At 38.4% G+C, this 19,789-nt stretch overlaps 1 protein-coding gene across 2 annotated transcripts in view; it reads right to left on the reverse strand.

Annotated features, from left to right (window-relative positions):
• The window catches only part of EFNA5 (ephrin A5), a 367,643-nt gene extending 348,404 nt beyond the window's left edge, over window positions 1-19,239 (reverse strand). For both annotated transcript variants that reach the window (XM_016192350.2, XM_007532629.3), the window contains exon 1: window positions 18,766-19,239. In XM_016192350.2, coding sequence (XP_016047836.1) covers window positions 18,766-18,890 — 125 coding nt within the window. In that variant the 5' untranslated portion in view covers window positions 18,891-19,239. The remainder of the gene's footprint in view (window positions 1-18,765) is intronic.
• Between the last annotated feature and the right edge of the window lie 550 nt (window positions 19,240-19,789).

Raw genomic sequence — 19,789 nt, forward strand, 5'->3', positions numbered from 1 at the left:
TTAACTTTTAAAAAAAGTTGATGGCCATAAAACTATCCTGAAGAGACTGCTGGGAAGTTTTATTAAAGCTGATTAAGATCATATAAAATTTATAGAATTTTCATTTAGATTCCTGTGGAAAGAACATATAGCTGTTATATCAACTGCAATGTTCATTACTCTATTTGCATCAATAAATAGACTTAGTTTTGTTTACTTAAAGACCTAACTATATTTTCGCTCACATTTTATCTTATTTTATTATTTTTATTATTATTGCCACCAGGCATATCTCTGGGGCTCAGTGCCGGCACTATGAATCCACCACTCACAGTGGTCATTTTTTTTCCTTTTTTTTTTTTATTAGACAGGACAGAGAGAAGTTAAGAGCAGACGAGGAGATAAGAGAGAGGGAGAGAAAGATAGGCACCTGTAGACCTGCTTCACCACTCGTGAAGCGTTCCCCTCATGCTGGTGAAAAGCAGGACCTCAAACCCGAGTCCTTATGCATAGTACTAAGTGTGCTTAACTGGGTGCACCACCATCAGGCCCCCTCCACTCACATTATACAGTGTTACTGTACAGAGTCAGATAATAAAATATATATATAAAGAAGTAAATTCAAGATTTGCAACTGTCCAAACTTTATCACAACCCATGTATTAAAGAGTTTAGCATAACATATTCTAAACATGTAAAACACACTGAGGTAGTCTGCATCTCACACAGAATAAAGAAACTTCAAACTGCCTCACCTTTAAAAATATATATGATAAAAAGGTTAGTTACAGTGGTCCTGAGGTGGCTCAGTGGATAAAAGTTTAGTTACAGGGCCAGGTGGTGGTGCACTTCATTAAGTGCACACATTACAATGCACAAGGACCCAGGTTCAATCCCCCACTCCCCTACCTGCAGAGGGGAAGCTTCACCAGCAGTGAAGCAAGTCTACAGATGTCTCTCTATCACTCTCCCTGCATATCTTCCCCTACTCTCTCAAGTTCTCTCTGTCACTATCCAATAATAAATAAAAATATTTACTTTAAAAAAAGGTTAATTACAGTAACATTGACTAGTTCCATTTTGTTGGTCTAAATTCAATAAATGCACTGGAATATGTTCAGCTTTAGTCTTTCTTGATTAGTTACCATCTTAATAAAAGTGACAGCTGGCAATATAGCTTAACTTGGGGCGGGGGGTGCTTGTATGAGCAAGAGCAGTCCGAGCCCAATCACACCACACTGTGAGACGAGTTTCAGTGCTATGGAAATCTTTCCCTTTTCTACCCCCCTCTTTCTATCTAAAACGTCAGCTAAGGGGCGGGGGTAGATAGCATAATGGTTATGCAAGGAGACTCTCATGCCTGAAGACTCTCATGCTCCAAAGTCCCAGGTTCAGTGCTCCGTACCACCATCAGCCAGAACTGGACAGTGCTCTGGTATTTCTCTCTCTCTACATCTTTCTCAAAAATAAAATAAATAAAATATTTTTAAAAAGTCAGCCTAAGCAGTGAAGCCCCAGCCACGACCAAATAATAATAACTAATAATAGATACTAAAAAATGCAACTTCTTTCAATCATTTCAATGTTTAAGGAATTAGTGAATTGTTAAACAGTTTGATCATTCAACATGCGCATCTCCTAGGAATACTAACTCCCCCCAATAAAATAAAATGATAAAAAAATAAGCTGTATCAATGAGGTCTGAATTCACAGCATAAATTTAAGTCCTAATATTACTAGTATATTCTATCGGTTGTCTGAAAAGTCAAGGCGCTTTTTTGCATAAGAAACATAGAAAAACAAATTATAACTTCCCCAACAACCCAATATATTCTGTATTGAAACCTTATTTGTAGTACTTGCTATATTTCCTTCCATAGAGTTCTTACAAATAAGTCTTATATGTTGTGAAAAGAGAGAGAGAGAAAAAGAGAGGGACAGAGGGAGAGAGAACTGAGTACACTGAGTGAAAGTCCTGGCTGATATTTTTCATCTTACATATCAAAATATAAGCCTTTTATTGTATTTTTACTTTTTTTTTTTTTTGCCTCCAGTGTTATCGCTGGGGCTCAGTGCCTACACTATAAATCCACGGCTCCTGGAGGCCATTTTTTCCCATTGTATTGCCCTTGTTGTTATAGTCATCGCTGTTCTTAGATAGAACAGAGAGAAATCAAGAGAGGCGGGGAAGATAGAGAGGGGGAGAAAAAGATAAACACCTGCAAACATACTTCACCGCCCTTGTAGCAACCCCCCTGGAGGCGGGGAGCTAGGGGCTCCAACCCGGATTCTTGTTACGGTCCTTGTGTTTCTCACCACATGCGCTTAACCCGCTGCACTACCGCCTGCCTCCCCATATATGCATTAATAATACAAAGCATCAATAAGTAAATCATCAAAACTTAAACTCTATTACTTTTTTGATAAGAATGGAAGTCAAAAGCATGAGAGGGATCACAGTCATTAATCATTCACCAGATACAATAGCCAAATAATTTAAATTACCAAGTTTTTAACTTGAAATAAACTCATAGAAAATTCATTCCCCTTGACCAATCTTAACTGCCATTTAGCAGAACAAAATTAACCTGTTTTTGTGCAAAATGATACAAGAGCAGCAAAGATCAGTTCTAGAACTCTGGTGAACATAGCAATTCTACATATTAAAACACTGTACTTTTAGGGGCAGTCAGTACTGGTAGTGCTCTTTCAAATGATTTTGGTATTGCTAATACTAAACTCAACATTGTTTTTCTTTTCACGTATTTGATTTTTGCTACCAGCCAAGTGCTGTCCCCCTTTTCACTAAATTCTAGGGTAAAACTACAAAAAGAGCACTAATAATTTTCCTTATGAATCACTCTTTTCTCCCACAAGTTTGAACCTTGAGGAGTAAAGCACTCTTATCAAATAGTTATGTAAGTATATGATAGCAACTGTAAAACTACAAGCATAATAGCTATACTCCTAAATAACTATAAACATATGAGGTGAAGCCTGCTTTGAATAAGCACCAGAAAATTCTAAAGGAAAGTAATCCTTTGTCAGAAACATACTACTCAGGTTTTGATACAGTAGAGTAAGTGTTCTTTGACAAATTATATTTCCTTTCTTGACTAGATTTTGTTGTGATGTATTTATGTTCTAACATTAATGTGTATATAATTAATATGAACCAGGTTTCAAAACAGATGAGTGGGAAGATTTCCCCCAACCCATCTACCCCACCTCCCTTTTTTTTCTTCACAGAAGCATCAAGAAGCTAACTCCTATACTTCTGGCAGAGGGATTCAGAAGAATCCAAGGATCCCAGAAACCGCCAGGCTGCCTGTAAGAAACAGCCCGAACAGGAATTGATTTGTCTCAACAAGCTCCTCATTGGAAATATAAGCATTCTCCAAGAGATTCTGTCAGTATTCATTAATTTCTCCTTTGAGGTGAAATTATCTCAGTATACCTATAAAGTCCAAAGTAGAATATTAGGGCTTTATTTAGATGTCTATGAGACCAAAATACAGAAGATATAAACTTGACTGGGAAAGAGAGGGCATTAAAAAAAAATAAACTTGACCAACTTTACAAAGGAAATCCAAAATTCCTTTCAGGGTAGAAGGTCCTAGTCGACTTGCCTCTCAAGTGTCACTATTCACACATTATTATTCTTCCAGAAATCCCAAGATAAAACCTAAAACATGAAATCCTTTAAAAGAAAACACTATGCAGAAATATAAATCATCTCTATGGGGTGAGGAGTAACATACCTTACAAAATCATACAACTTGGCCCTTCAAAAAGCCAACTCTTCCATGATGTTTTGAAAATAAAATTTTATTTGTAGGGGAATTGTTTTTATGTAACTCGATGTTATAAAGAAAGTCATATCAAAGTGAGGTGACCCCCTTAACCTCTAGGTCTTTTATAATGGTTTTAAAAATACTATCAGAGACATACTTCCATTTACATTTTCACAAACATGAGACAGGCATTTCTATTATGCTTATTTATTTATCAGGGTAAAGCTCAAATTCATCACTATGAGTGGGATTTTATGAGTGAGAAAGTTAAAATTGAACTAGACTGAAATATTAGCAAAAAAAAATAAATAAATAACAAATGCAATTGAAAAACCTAACCTGATAAAGAACTTTTAAAAAATGCTTTTGAACTCCAAAAATATTTTATGCTTAGAACCCTTGCCTATTCAACACTGAAGCCCATTTCAAGTCTTACACAAAACAGCTACTATAAAACCTCAAAATAAAAATTATCTTAAATGAATACTTTTAATTTGTGAAATCAAAACAATCTATAAACGTACACACATCAGTTTATTTAAGAACTTTGCTATAAACTGTTAACCTCATGACAAATCACTGCATTAAAACAACAGAAACAAAATCAATCACCATATTTAGTCTCCTTTAAAAAGGAGGAGGGGCGTGTGGTGGCGCACCTGATTGAGCACACCTATTACAATGCTCAAGGACCCAGGTTCAAGTCCCTGATCCCCACCTGCAGGGGGAAAGCTTCACCAGTGGTGAAGCAAGGCTGCAGGTGTCTCTATGTGTTTCTCCCTCTCTATCACCACCTTCCCTCTTGATTTCTGGCTGTCTCTATCCAATAAATAAAGATAATAAAAAAAATTTAAAGGGGGGACAATAATTGGAAGTATTAAGCATCTTCTTTATCTTATAAACATAGCAATGATCAGTCATTGGTATATCAAGTTGAGTTTGAACAAAGTCATTCCTTAGAGACATGCAAATGACTTCTGTTTAATCAATCAAGATACCTATTTCTAAATTCAATAATCTCCTAAGCACACAGCATACTTAGCATACTTCTCGTTTAGGGGCCACTTAATTCACAGTCACACAAATAAATTTAAAAATCTCCCATTATTAGATCTATGATAATCATGAAAGAAGATGTTCAGAGTGGGTATCACTTCAAAGCTATCTTGGAATGTTTATTTATATCATGTTAAGCAAAGCAAACACCTACCAAAATTTTTCTTTTTTTGCCTCCAGGGTTATCGCTGGGACTCGGTGCTTACACTATGACTCCACTGCTCCTGGTGGCCATTTTTGTTGTTGTTGTTGTTGGATAGGACAGAGAGAAATTGAGAGAGATGGGGAAGACAGAAGGGGAGATAAAAATAAGACACTTGCAGACCTGCTTCACTGCTTGTGAAGTGACCCCCCTGCAGGTGGGGAGCCCAGGGCTCCAACTGGGATCCTTATGCTGGTCCTTGTGCTTCGAGCCATGTGCACTTAAGCCACTGTGCTACCGCCCGGCACAGTTTCTTTTCCTTTTAGTGCCACCAGAGTCAACACTGAGGCTCAGTGACTGAAAATCCACCATCTTTCCTTTTCCCTAAAGATAATGGGTGAGAGACAAAGAGAGCAGAGACACCACAGCACCACTCTACCACTTGTGAAGCTTCCCCTACTGTAGATGCTCCTATGTGGTTTCCTGGAGCTGGACTTAGGTCCATCTTTATGATAACATTTACACTCTATTGGGTGAGCCACCTACAGCCCCCACCCCACGAAAAAAAATTCTCAATAATGTTATTGTTTTTATAAAATGCTACCCAATGTTTAAATATAATCCATATTATCAAGGATCTTTAATGAAAAGATTTGCTTCTGCAAATAGCAGAAACTAACTGGAGAAAACTCGGATGCTATGTTATTTCAGTCCCCCTCTGTCTCTATCTGTCTCTATCTTTGTATCTGAATGAAAAAAGAGGCCTGGAGTAGTGAAATCAGGTTTTAGTTTGGCCCCCAACGTCCAAATAAAAAGGATATAGCTGACATACAGTATTTTCCTTTTAGAAGCACTCCAAAAAGGTGTATTTCCATTAAACTAATCCACATATTGATGCTTTCAAAGACTTTAAAGGTAGGAGGCTATTAGTGTTTATGTAGTTTTAAAAGAGTTAAGAACAATGACAAAAATAGAAGTAGCCAGAGCAATCTGAGTTTAACAAATCCCATCTTTATTAATACAAGCATCACATAATTTTGTCTCACAAAAGCAAAGCACACATACATATGATGAGGGCCAGGGTGATAACATAGCTATTGCTCACTATTCTTTCATGCTTGAGGCCCTTAGAGCCCAGGTTCAGTCCCTGGCTCCCCTATAAACCAAAACTGAACAGTGTTCTGGTGTCTTACGTGTCTCTCACTTTTTAAAAAAATTACATCATTTAAGGAACCAAAACAGTGGTGTACCTGGTTGAGTGCACATTTTTTTACAATGCACAAGGATCCGGGTTCAATCCTCTGGCTGCCACCTGCAGAGGAAAAGCTTTACAAGTGGTGAAGCAGGATTGCCAGGTTCTTTCTCTCTCTCTCTCTCTCTCTCTCTCTTTCTCTCTCTCCTTATCTCCTCTTCCTTCTGGATTCCTCTCTATGCAACAAATAATAGAATGATTTTAAAAAGAATCTTAATTTCAAAAATTTAAAACATCTGAAAACGAAAAAACAGAGCATATTTACTAACTGTACATTACCTAGACTATAGAAACAAAGATTGCTCACAAAGGGCATTATAATTGTAGCATTGTAGAGCAGGAAGAGATTCCCACACATCCTCATCCTCAAGTCTTATATAATTCCATTGGAAGTACAGGCTCCTGAAAACCACCTACAAGAAACCCAGCCTGTGGGAGTTGAGAAACTGTTAGTCATCTTCCATACTGAATGCAAAATGAGCATTTTAGGTTCAGTTAACATATGGATTTAAATTGGAAAGTGTTAAAAATCTGTTTCTGAGGTGTAATTCTGGCATTATCACGTAAAATGTATCTGGGGAGGGTTTGCAAATAAGCATCCTCAGACATTTATGATAAAATCCTCCTTGAATTTAGGTGTGTGTGTGTGTGTGTGTGTGTGTGTGTGTGTGTGTGTGTGCGTGTGTGTGCAAATGTATCTACAGATAATTTATCTATAGGGAAGACACATGCACACACAAAAAAAGTCCATGGCCTAATACTTTTATTAGTGGTGTATTTGTAATGATGCATAAGCATCAATGTAAAAATCTATTTTATTTGTCTGAGGCTTTGAGGAACATGACCAGAAATGAAAATTACTAGGCATTTTTCTTTTCTGAGTGAAAAACAGCTCTCACACATGTAAAACCTAAGTCAATTTTAGAAATTCTAGAATTATATATAAAGCGCAGGGAAAATATAGCCAAGAGTCTCCAATGAGGAGTCAGAAGTAAACCCTCTCTATACTGACTTATCTAGAACCTCACTGCTCAAATTGTGGCACGTGGGCCTGCAGTATCACTGAGAGATTGTTTGAAATGTAGGCAATGGATTCTCCATCCCCAATTAGTAAATTAAAATTTGCATTTGGGCAAGACTCCCAAAGAATTTGTGAGCACATTACAGTGTGAGAAGCAATGATCTAGAAGTAACTAACCCAAAGTTCCTGACTGCAGTTGTTTATACTGTGTCTGTGGTACCTCCAGTCCCATACCTGAGACCCATACCTGGCTCAGTGTGGTCACTCAGTAATATCTGTTGAATAAATGCATGTCAGGACTTCTTATACTTTTTACTTTTACTGTAACTCTGCATATGAATTCCTTATAGCTGTACAAAACTGGAAATTCCATCAAAGGGCAGATGCTGTTCTATTTAACTTCTGAATCTACTATAAACCTCCCCAGAACTACTCAGTAAAACACTGCATCAAGTCACTTAATAATGTATCAATTAGAACTTTTAGATATAAAAAAAACTTACCATTATTAACTATAACATTGCATCAATGAGAAGACCTTGGAAAGTGTATTTAAATTAACATGAAAATCCCAAATTTGCCCACTTAACTTACCCATGGAATGAATCAAAATAGTAATGGAAACAGTAATCAGAGCCAAGTCTTGTTTCTATTTAGTACCGAAGAATATCCATGGCATCAGTGACTGAAATCCAGAAAAGACTCTAAAGCTTCATGCTATTCAATAGCTTCAATATTTTTTTCTTAACTAAATCTCATAATAAAGCTGCTATAAGTTTCAGAACTGTCATTATTTAGTTTCTTTTTCTTTCTCCTATCTACCCATAATAGGCTCAGAGAAAGTGAACTGATATAACTGATTTAAAAAAATAAAGACAATGATATATATATATATGCATACATATATATACATATACATGTGTGTGTGCACTCAAATGAGTGCTCAAATAACCAAGTATCAATACATAAATCTAGAGCTAAGAAACAATTGTAAAGACAAGTCAGATCAATGATATCATACCTATATGGATAACAGAATCATCCCAAATTAATATTCAAAACAGTAAAATATTTAGAGTTCTATATACTGCTGGTTCTTTTAGCAGTCTTTCTTATCATAAAGAAAGGAACACAAAAGTAGGATGCCTCTCTCCAATAAAGAACTGTTCTGTTTCTTAATTAGCTGAATAAAATTATTCTTTACTTTTTTCTGCTTCAGAGAAATCACAGTTAAAGCTAAACTATAGATTCCTTACCCTACGTATGTCATAAAGAATAGGCCACATACTTATTCTCACACGTGTGCCACACGTAACACACATACACAGAATCATGTTGTTTTTTTCCCAAGAGTATAGTTGACAATGGTGATAGCAGAGAGTGTAATTAGTTTTCATTGCACCCCTGACAGCTATAGTTCCATAAAAGACCCTTTTTTTTATTTTGTAAAAGCTATGGGGAAAAAAAATACACTAATAACAGGCGTTTAATTATGGGTCCAGCAACCACAGTGGAACTCCTGTCAGAAGAGACTGGGACCTCTGGAATAGCAGAAACATATTCTTCAGGGGAGACGGGGATAGATGGAAGGATACAGTGGGTCAGAATATAGTTGGGCCAGGGTCAGATTTTTTGTTTTATTTATAGCAATCTTGAAAATTTTGATGACAGATTTATGATGATAAAATTCTTAATTGTTCCCCAAGTCTCTATGGAATATAAGGTGTATGTATGCAGTGCTATAACAAGTAGTGAAATAAAAACTGCACTAAATATTCACAAGAAAAATGTCTTTCTTATTAATAAGGGGAAAGCTCTTTAGAATAACTTTGGGTTTAGATACTGTCACTGAAAAATACAAAAATTCAGATTTAATTGGGGGGCAGTTATGTTGCTTTTCACAGACATGAAAAAAATTGAGCACTTGAGATATCAAATATCTGGGTGCTACATTTCCAGAGACTTACTTTAATTTGTTCTATACAGTATTTAAGATGAAGCATCCCCTGAGTTGCTGTCATGGTGGACATCAGATCCGTCACTGAGGTCCTTTCTCGCTTGACTAATTAGTAATTGGGAGACACATTTTGGCAGCTTTCATTTCCCTATTATTTTCCCTAGTTTGACACAAAAACCCTGTCAGAAGCACCACTATTTGAACTGTACCCCTCTTAGTGCTGGGTCACTTAATTTAAAAAAAAATGGAACCCCCGCCAGAAAACTACTGAAATAGGCATAAAAGTTTATTGAAGCAGTAACAGTAAACAAATATATGAAGAAAATGCTGAATGCCACAGTATCTAAAACATTAATGGTCCGTCTGAACCCAGAGGATGCGAGATTGCAGAGCAGAGACTAAAAGAAAAAGGTCTTTAACAAAACCGCCACTTATATCTGTCTAGAAAAAATACATATTAGCTAAATAAAGCAGACACTTTGGAGCAGCAGAACCATACATCTGAGCCTCCTCCATTATCCCAAAGTGATGAATAAATTTATTGGGAGGCAAAGAGAGATAGTGATGACAGGGAGACAGAACCCATCCAGAAGTCACAAAAGCTCTGTCTGCACCAAACAAAGAAACATTTCTCATAAAAGGCAAGGTGAGGAAGTTAAAATTGAAACTGTAAATAGCTACAGAATCAGTTTCAGGTTCTCCATCTCAAAGTGTCATTCACTTAAAAAAAGTCATCCTGCTACGATGCTGGCTCAGGATAGTTGTGTCAAGGCAATGGCCATGCTGTGTGGGTCAGAGGTCACAGCTTCCACATTCCAACATCTGTCTGTATTTTCTTACCCCGAAACAATAGAAAAGGAACTAGGCTCATTTGCTCCCACTTTGTTTAACCTAATTGTTAAACAGAAAGGACAATTTCCCCATATTTATATTTTACCTTTACCTCTCATTTCAGTGTAGGACTATGAAGTCTAAAACTTGGCCAAATATTAATTGCTAGTAAAGTTCCATAAATGTAACAAAGTTATATATTCCACTGGCACCCATGGGTATGAAATATCAAGCACCATGTCCACCACCATAAAAATCTGGATCACAATTTTTACTGTAATTATCCAATCAAAATGAGCCATGATTTGATTTTATTCAAACCATAAAATATTTATTGTAAGAAAGCACTTTCATTTAATTTTATTGGATATACTGTCACAGTGAGAAGCACTGAATATTGTATGAAACTCATACAACTCATAGAATTAATAAAGTATAGAATAGACATTGAAATCACAGAAATAATAAGAATAATCAAGTTATTTATTTAAAACAAAAAAGCTACTTTGAATAGCCATTGGTCAGTCAGTAAAAATACATAATGGATATTAAAGGAGAGCTTGGCAGTACAAAAACTTTGTATACATGCCTAAACATTTATAAGGAGTTTGTGAGATATATGTTCCTTCTTGAAACATGTATTTCATTTATTGCCATTACATTGCATCTGTAAGCACCAAATACCCTACTTCCAATGAACTGCAGCAATCTGTGATATAAGTAGTGTTCAAGCTGTGCTTCATTTAATCAGACTGACTGAGTCAGGTTACTTTGAAACTAATCTTAAAGAAGTTCCTTTTTTTTTTTTCTGTAGTGCATGGGACTAGTGTTCCCTGAACCACCAAACAGATACAATAATAAGAAGTAGAGTATAAATTGTTGGTAAAGTCTACTAATCACCTGTTCTTTCAGAGTATTCAGAAATACAGAACATGGTGGAAAATACAGCAGACTCAGTTGAAATACTCTCATAATTGGTAATAACAAACGGGAATTTATTTCCAAAAAATTTTTCTATAAGAACCCATAAAACATTCTTAGTGATGAAATAGTTAAGAGCTTATAAATTTCAAGGTTAAAAAAGCTCCATCTTCATGTAAAACTTCTTAAATGCTTCATTGTTGGGGGTACCTACATTTTTATCAGTAGCTGTTACTGGAGAAAGGCTCCCAGCATCGCTCAACAATTTGGAAAAAATAAATTTCAATCAACAAATAAAATTCACTCAGTGCAACCACACAAACAGAAAAATCACATGGGGGGAGTGGGGAAAGGGGGGCAGTGGTGGCAATAGGCTGTTCATATGTTACTTTGAAATTCGTGATAAATTGTAAGCTTCACTAGAACATGATAAACATGGTACAGTCCAACATTTAACATTAAAATATAACATGTTTGGGTTTATAATATAGTATTAGTAAGTTAAACATCCCTTTGTCAACTGCATATAGGAAGATAACATTTTAGTGAACTTACAAATAACACGGAACTTTAAGTGTAGAGCTCTGCCAAAATTATTAGAAAGTGGTTTAGTCCTTTTCTATCGTCCATATTAATTTCTGAACCATTTTCATGAAGGAAATAAAATCGGTCTTAAAACAAGATGGCTGCTTCTGGGGTGGGGGGGAACACGCTGATTTATCTGAAAGGCAAACACCTTTCTTTCCTAAATTAGAAAAAGAACTTAATTTTTTAACCTAATTCTCAAGTACATATTCATATACTTTCACAAGAAAACCAACAGATTATACTTGCAGCTATTTTAAACCATTAGTAGCAAGGCAATATTTCAAAAGAGGTCTAATGTAATGATGCATATACATAAATATAGCACATAAACCAAAATGTCCACTCCCGCATAAATCCAGACTCAGATTCCTTACTAATGAAGGCCAGGTCGCTTAATAAGTAATAACAGGAACAATAATAATAGTGTATGTTTTTTAAGGAACCACATCATAGAATGTCCACTACTATCCCTACTAGAAATCAAGTGTACTAGCTTTTTAAAGCAAGCATCCAACTTCACTGTGAGACAATCTCTTTTAATTGCACTTTGCTGAGCTTCCCTGAAGGCAACAGCAGATTAATTCTATGATATGCATATAAAAATTAAAAACCTTTGCCTACATTTTTAAATATTTTTAAATATTTATTTTTAAATCACTCAAAACTATTTTTATTTCTCACTTGAGAAAATAAGACCTGACAGTAACATTTTTCCTCAACCTGTCAACTGTCAATTGTATGAAAGTTTCAAAGGATGACAAAGGTTTATTTTTCCTTATTGAAAATGATAGAATTCTACCTGAAAGCTGAGCTAACCATCACTGTGGTATAGTACTGTCTCTAAGCAACTAGCTAACTTGAGGAGTTTCCAATATTTTAAAATATGCCACACAGTTTGAAAACTACATTTAAAGCCTCAGACTCAAAAGTTTATTTTCATACATTTTAAATTAGAAAATAGTGCACAGATTTCAGTAGTCTGCAATAAACCTTCACAGTACAAGGTAGTACAGACTAGTATCATGAATACTAAGATATATGAAACTTTTTGCACTTACCCTCAAAACTATGCATAGTAGTGACAGTACAGGGTGAAAAATACTTTCATACCTTTTATTTTTAAATTGTGTATTTCTGTAACATATCTGACCTGTTTAGGAACCACAACTTTTAAAATGTAAATGCAGACAAATTTCAGCAGAAACAAATTTCCTAGTAGTGAGTAATATCCCGTTCAGAAACACTGGAAGTTGAAATTAATCACAAGAAACTTTTCTACATAACAGCTCAGGGCACAAGTTGAAGAGCAGACTAAAATATAAATCTAATAATATAAATCAAGTCCTTAAAAAGACAGTAATTTATTGATGTTTAGCTGTCTACCACCACCATCGTAAGATGAATTACTAAAAGTGAATATTAATACCTCATCTCTTATACTCTTCTTTGAGGTTTTTATACCTGAATGTGAAGGTATTATCCATCACAAATAATCAAAGGACAATTTTTTTCTCAGTTCAGGTTGATCCTGAGCACACTGGTAAGTGGCCAGGGTCTTCATCACTGTATTTAGGGAAATACGGGATTCCATTTCAACAAGGACAGTCTATGTAGTCCTACAGCTCTAACAGTTTGGATACTGTTTCTACAATGAAAATAGATAATATGGAATCAGTTGATACAAAGCCGTTGGTTACTTAAAGTAAGATAGCACAGCTACATAATACTTATTGCTAATAAAAAGTTTTTCAAAATACAAACCTGTACAGTATGTGATATTTTTAAGCTATTAAAGAATTGATATTATATTGGGGAAAAAAGCTGATAGATCAGTCACTACTACACATACAATCTTGTTCTTAACATTTTTTAAATGCTTCTATAACTTCATTATTTTGACTTTTTTCTTCTTCAAAGGTACATTCTTTTGGCATATACTTCTCCCAAGCTTGCAAAGGCCAGGTCTCCTGAAGGACTAATTGTATTCATTCATTTTCTTGGCCCAGCATGAATCTGGTAGCTTGCATGGGTCACAACAACAGGGGAGAAAAGGAAGCACTCATCTTTATCTGTCCCTATCCACCAAGAAATCAGGCCAGTGGACAGAATGCAATGAAATGCCTTTTCAGAATGCATTTTACAAGATTAAATGGCAAGAAATCCACAAGATTAATTTGCCCCAAATTTACTGAGTGTTTCTTCCAAACCTGATCCTCAGCCTTCATAGGCTCTAAAGCTATTGATTATCAGCCAGAACACAGATGGCACCAAGATATTCATTCAGTGAGCCAACAGTTTAGTCAACGCAACTAAAATCAACTAACAGGAGTAATGAACTACTGAAGGCTCCCTTTGATTCTTTTAATGAAAAGTAGATTATTCACCTTGGTCTCACATTGGAAATGTGAAATTAGACTGTACAGTCAAGACACTTTAAATAGCACAGACTTCCAGTCACCTAAAAAATGAACAGTTGTCTATTTCTGAAAAAAATCATTATAAATATGTTATACAGTGCATAAAATAAATTTTAAAAAATAACATCTTATTAACTAACTTTGCTTTCAGGTAACTATGGAAAGCTGAACCCAAACAAGATGTGTACTTTTGTATTACAAGATTCCTTTTACTAGATTAAAGAAAGGAGAACAGAAGAAGACTTATTCAAGTCCCCTATAAATGGATATGGGTAAGAACATGGACTATAAATAAACTTATTTTTAGTCTATCCTAGAGTTTACCTAAATTCTGATATTAAAAAGTCTAATGACATAATACACTGCACCGAATCTCAAAGATAATATTAAATTTAAAAATTCTAAATAATATGCTCCACTTAAATAACTATTCTTTCTAGAGTATAAATTATTATTTAAAACATTTATGATTTCAAAAATAGCTAATCCTCTGTAAGTCTGGTGATAAAACTCATTCAAAACCAGGATGATTTTTCCCCATCTTCCCTCAAGGTATACTTAGATTCAAACCAAACTGATTTCATTTGTCAGTGAAGAAGGCGTAATTCAGCATATATTGCTCAGGATTTAAACTGAATCAAGTGAATTTTAGAGCAAGAAAAATACCCAAAGGATTGTGATTAGAGGAGAAAGGTTACCACTTATTTGTACTATACTTAGCTATATAACTCATGACTTAAGACTGTCAGAAGGATTTGGAAGAGTTGACCTAGAACTCACATCTCTTTCACTCCAAGATTACATGTTAGCATAACTAAATGGTATCAACTACTTGCTACCCTAACACAAAATGTCTAATTAACAAATCTCTGCAAGAATTGAAAAACTCCAAAGAAAAGATATGACCAGCTTAAAATGTAGTAAGGCCGAAAAGAATTCTAGAGATTTTTCACTTGAGAATAAAACCTCTACACTGGTACCATAGTGATACTCAAACCTCAACAGAAGCAAAGTACCAAATGAAGAGAATCCTTAAGAGTGTTCTGGTTATAACTATAACTGTATTATTTTACTATTTCGCCTATTAATGTCAACCAGTAGAAGACATGCTTAATTATCCTTGCATCATTTTGGCAACTGGCCAAAAGAATCCAAGAACTTTCAATATATGCACAATGTTTAAAAAAAAAAAAATTCTCATTGGCAAGACCATACTGCTTATGGCACACTTCAAATTAAGATACATACTCTTAATGCTGAGCCACCGCTATCTTTACAAGCCTAGCTCTAGGAGAGTAGGTAGATCAAGTTTTGTGACTACAAGTCTCTAAAAAAGTTACTTGAAAGCTTTTTACACTTTTAAAACAAATTAGGGACAATTAGCTATACTCTCCTTGACATGGATTTTCATTCCTTAATGTTACTTAGTAGCATGTTTTTTCAGATTTCTGTGTTACAGTAAAAGACTCATTCTATTCTTCTCAACTATTTAGGTGAAATCATACAACTTTTCCACTTTTTAAAATGCAGCAAATGTACAGAGGTAAATTTTATATGCTTATTCAGACTAATAGTTCTCAATTACTATTTTAGAGATCTGTACCAGTTAGACATATGAAATCAGTTTGGACCACTGCCTACTAATATTTGACTACTAAAAGTTATCAGTATTTAAAAACTGAATATTCATTTCTCAGAAGTGCATACCTAAAAAGAAAGATCCTAACATTTAAACTATCTGATAAAAAAAAGTTTGTTTTTTCCTCTGTGAATGGAGTCAGCAATGAATCCCAATGTAGCTGATAAACTCCTGTAACTACACAAGTTACAATTAAGATATTTAAATCTATAATCACTACTTAAAATTTAACTCTAAATTTATCTAAATACAATTTTAGATCAAAAACTCTTATAGAAACTAAAATCTATTTACTTTATCTTGTCACAGAATCCATTATTACTAACTTAATGTGACCAATGAATTTTTCTTATAGAAAAAAAATGTCTAATCTACTTAAACTGCAAATAATGTCTTCCACTTTTTCCAAAAAGATGGAAGTCTTCAGACTATACTACTAATTTAGCAAACTCTTATAGGACAGAATGTATATAAAACCCAAAGGCTTGGCCAGCTTACTTTACAAAATGATAACAAGGAATGTCGAATGTGGAATTCACAAAATTTAATAGCCCCCTACAAATTTTATTAAGTATTTCTGCACTATCTACTGTGATTTCTATGGACTATCATTTATTTCTAAAATGTTTATTTCCATTTGGTCCTTATAAATTTCATACAAGCTGAGTTTTTTTTTTTAAAAAGACACCATCTAAGTTAAAGTTTAAAGGACAAATCTACCTACTTAATTTTTAAATCATATTATTTTCTAAAAGTAAGTTTTACTGTGGTAGCATAGGAAGTTAAATATATTTGTAAACCCCTAAATACATTAAGTGCTAAAGGTGAATCTCTGGGGACAGAGGGACATCTTGCCTTTAATTGAACATTATCAAACTGATGATGAACAAATAAAAAGGTGTTTCTACAGATCTCAGATACAAATATTGATCTGAGAACACTCTTAGTATTTTAAAATTCTACAGAATAACTTTGGGCAGGTTCAGAGTCACCATGGCATCCAGAGCATGAGGGTTTTCTTCAGGCAGAGCAGAGCTATTAAAAAACATGACCTATGACAAAAATCAATGTGCTAATCTCAAACCAAACAACAGTATCAAAAGCATAAAACAGAGATAACCTAAGATAAAATGTCCTCGAACTAACTCAGACTAGCCTGACAGGTTAAGAAGGAGGGGTAGGGTGGGAGAGGGGGCTGCTGCTGATACTGTGTGAAACCAGGATGACTGGCACAAACTAAGTATGCAAATACCCGAATACCATAAGAAAAAGACCACACTATAAAGTCTGGAGTGAGAAAGACAAAGCAATCAAGGACAAAATATCCCAAATTCAACTAATCTATTCCACCTTTGTTGTATTTAATAAGGTGCTAAAGTTTAGAAATACAAATTTCTCTGTTTCATATAAGCTGTCTAATAAAGCCCAAAGGGGAATAAAACCAACCAACATAATGAGACTTGCTTTTAACACCATCACAACTGGAAAGCTTGCTCTATTTGTCTTGTCAGCGTTAATAAAAGGCATCTCCTCTGGCAGGAAGGCTTCTCTTTCTCTTTCCCTAATAGAGGTAAGTGGCATGTCAAACTAAGAAATAAGAGTCCCATCCCACCACCCACATCCACGAGACTTTTTCTTTGTAAACCAAACTTTCAGGGATGTCTCACCATTCTGCCAAGACGTGCAATTAGGGCTTGGGCTACCTAGGAGTGACTTTGTTTCCTAGCTTAAGAGGACACCAGGATCTCAGTATCTTATCTCTCTGTGTGTATGTCCGACCAACCAAACATCTGCCAGTCTTCATCTGAGCAAAAATTACTTCATGTAAGGAATCTTTCCCCAGGCTACATTAAGAAGGAAGGCAAGAGCCAGAGAGGGCCACCCGGAGGTACTAAGACTCGGAGGCGCCCGCCGCCCTCTCCCCCTAGGCACACTGGACTAGGCAACCACAAACTTTCCCAAAGCTTCTCGCCTCCCAACTTCCACTGCAGCCCAAGAAGGGAAAAATGGGGGTAGAGGGGGTGGTGGTTAGGTATAATCGATGCTACTTCCCTCCTAGGCGGGCACCGAGACCAGCCCACAGCTGGAAGTTGGCCACAATCCCAGAAAGGCAGAGTAATGTGGGCCCAACGGAAACAACTGCTGCCTGCAAACCCCTGGAGAAAGTGGAACTCGGGACAGCTCTGGATAGCCAAGGAGTCCACCCTCCATCCTAGGTCCCTGAAAAAGCAGTTTGCAAGGAGGCAGGGACCAGCATGCAAGCGAGAGCGACCCCCCACTCCCTCGCAGGGGCGCCCACCTCTAGCCACCGGTGTACCGGGTGGGCTCAGGGACTCCCGCATAACGGTCCCAGGTTCTTACAACTGGACATGGTCAGACCGCAGACTAAAGGTTACCACTCCCCGGGTTCGGTCAACTCCAGCAGCTCACTCGGCACACATGACGTAACCCCACATTAGATCAAACTTTCTGGCACCTAGAACCCACCGGAAGGTGAGAGAGGTCGGAGAATCACCTTCAATAATGGCGCGCCGGGCCCAGGCAGAGAAAGGGGCTCAGTGAGTTTTCTCGCAGTTAAAACAGAAAAATAAAAACCTAAAGCTTCCGTTTCCCAGGCCCCCGTCACTTCCCCCCCACCAGCCCGTGCGCTCCAGGAGCGCACAGGGTGAAGGGAAGGCAAAAAAATCAGAAAAGAAGGGGGGGAGAAATAATAACTTTGGGAAAATGTTTCGAGGGCTCTCCCCGCAATCCCTGCGCGCACACGCTGCAGGCGGGAGCCCTTGGCGGCGCGCACCCAGGACTCCCAGTGCCCAGGTCCCGCGCCCGGATCAGGATGCCGGCCAGCCCGAGGTGGAGAAGTCTTCATTCACTGGCTCCCGCCTTTTCCGAGTCTCCCAGCGCATCGCAGCGGCGGCCGGTCTGAGCAGCCCTGGGGGCTCCCAGAGGCGCCTGGCCTCTCCGCAGCGGTGTAACAAAGAGGAGCGCTGCGGAGACGCTTCCCGCGGGCGCCTCGCAGCCAGCAGCGCGCCAGCGACGCAGGTTCCAAGGGCGCGCGCCGCCGGCTGCTGGAGCGCGGTGGTCCCCGCCGCCGCTCTTTCCGCAGGGCCCCGAGGCCAGGGGAGCCCCGGCTCGCCGCCGCACCCCCCTCGCCCCCCGCCATCGCCTTACCTGGGGTTGCTGCTGTTCCAGTAGACGGCGTAGCGGTCGGCGACGGCCTTGGAGCCCGGGTCCTGGGTGAACACACACATCCAGAGCACCAGAAACACCAGCGTCAACATCTCCACGTGCAACATCACGCCTGGCCAGCGGTGGAGCCCCCGACGCGCCACTCCGGGGAGAGAACGAGAATCCAGAGGGAGGGAGGGATGGAGGAAGGGAAGGAGGGATGGAAGGAGAGAGAGGCTGAGCGCGCGAGAGAGTGTGGGAGCCAAATAAATAAAGATAGATATAAATGAAGAAGGGGGAAAAAGAAGAAAAGAGGTGCACCGCAAGCAGGGGAGGGGGAGGAGAGCGAGAAGAAAAGAAGGCGGGGGGGGGGAGAAACTCGCAGCCCCACTGGAGGGTTCTGGAGGGGGAAAGGAATCACAAGATGGAGAGAAGCTTGCGTGTGTGTGTGTGTGTGTGTGTGTGTGTGTGTGTGTGTGTGTGTGTGTGTGTGTGTGTGTGTGTGGCGGTGGCGAGGGCGGGGGACGGGGTGCCAAGCTGTGTCTCGGGCAGCGGCGGCAGGCCGGTCACCCCGGGAGAAGGAGGTGCGCGCCGGGCCGGGCGGCGGGTTGGAGCAGGCGGCGGGTTGGAGCAGGCGGCGGCGCACGCTGCACAGTCACCAGGAGTTGCGTGCCGAGGCCGCGGGGAGACATACACTGGCCCGCCGGGCCCAGCTCACTGTCGGCACCGCGGGCTGAACACGGCTCCGCCGCCGCCCAGGGCCCTCGCACCGCGCCCCGCTTCACTCCAAGTTACTTTGGCAGCCGGTGTGTAACTGCTAGAGGAGGGCTCTGCGTAGACCGAAGGCGGCACGCCTGTGGCCGCAGGAGTACTGAGAACCCCCTTTTCCCGCCTCGGTGCCTTAAGCCGGGTACCCTGGAAATCTCGGAGAAGTCGTCTGTGCTGCGGGCTCTGGTTGGTGTGGTGAGAAGTGTACGAATGCAGAGCCACAAAAGCAGCCCCGCTGGCGTCTTGCAAGTGGCAACTA

This window comes from Erinaceus europaeus, chromosome 11 (assembly GCF_950295315.1).
Source record: "Erinaceus europaeus chromosome 11, mEriEur2.1, whole genome shotgun sequence".
NCBI classification, from domain to species: Eukaryota; Metazoa; Chordata; class Mammalia; order Eulipotyphla; family Erinaceidae; genus Erinaceus; species Erinaceus europaeus.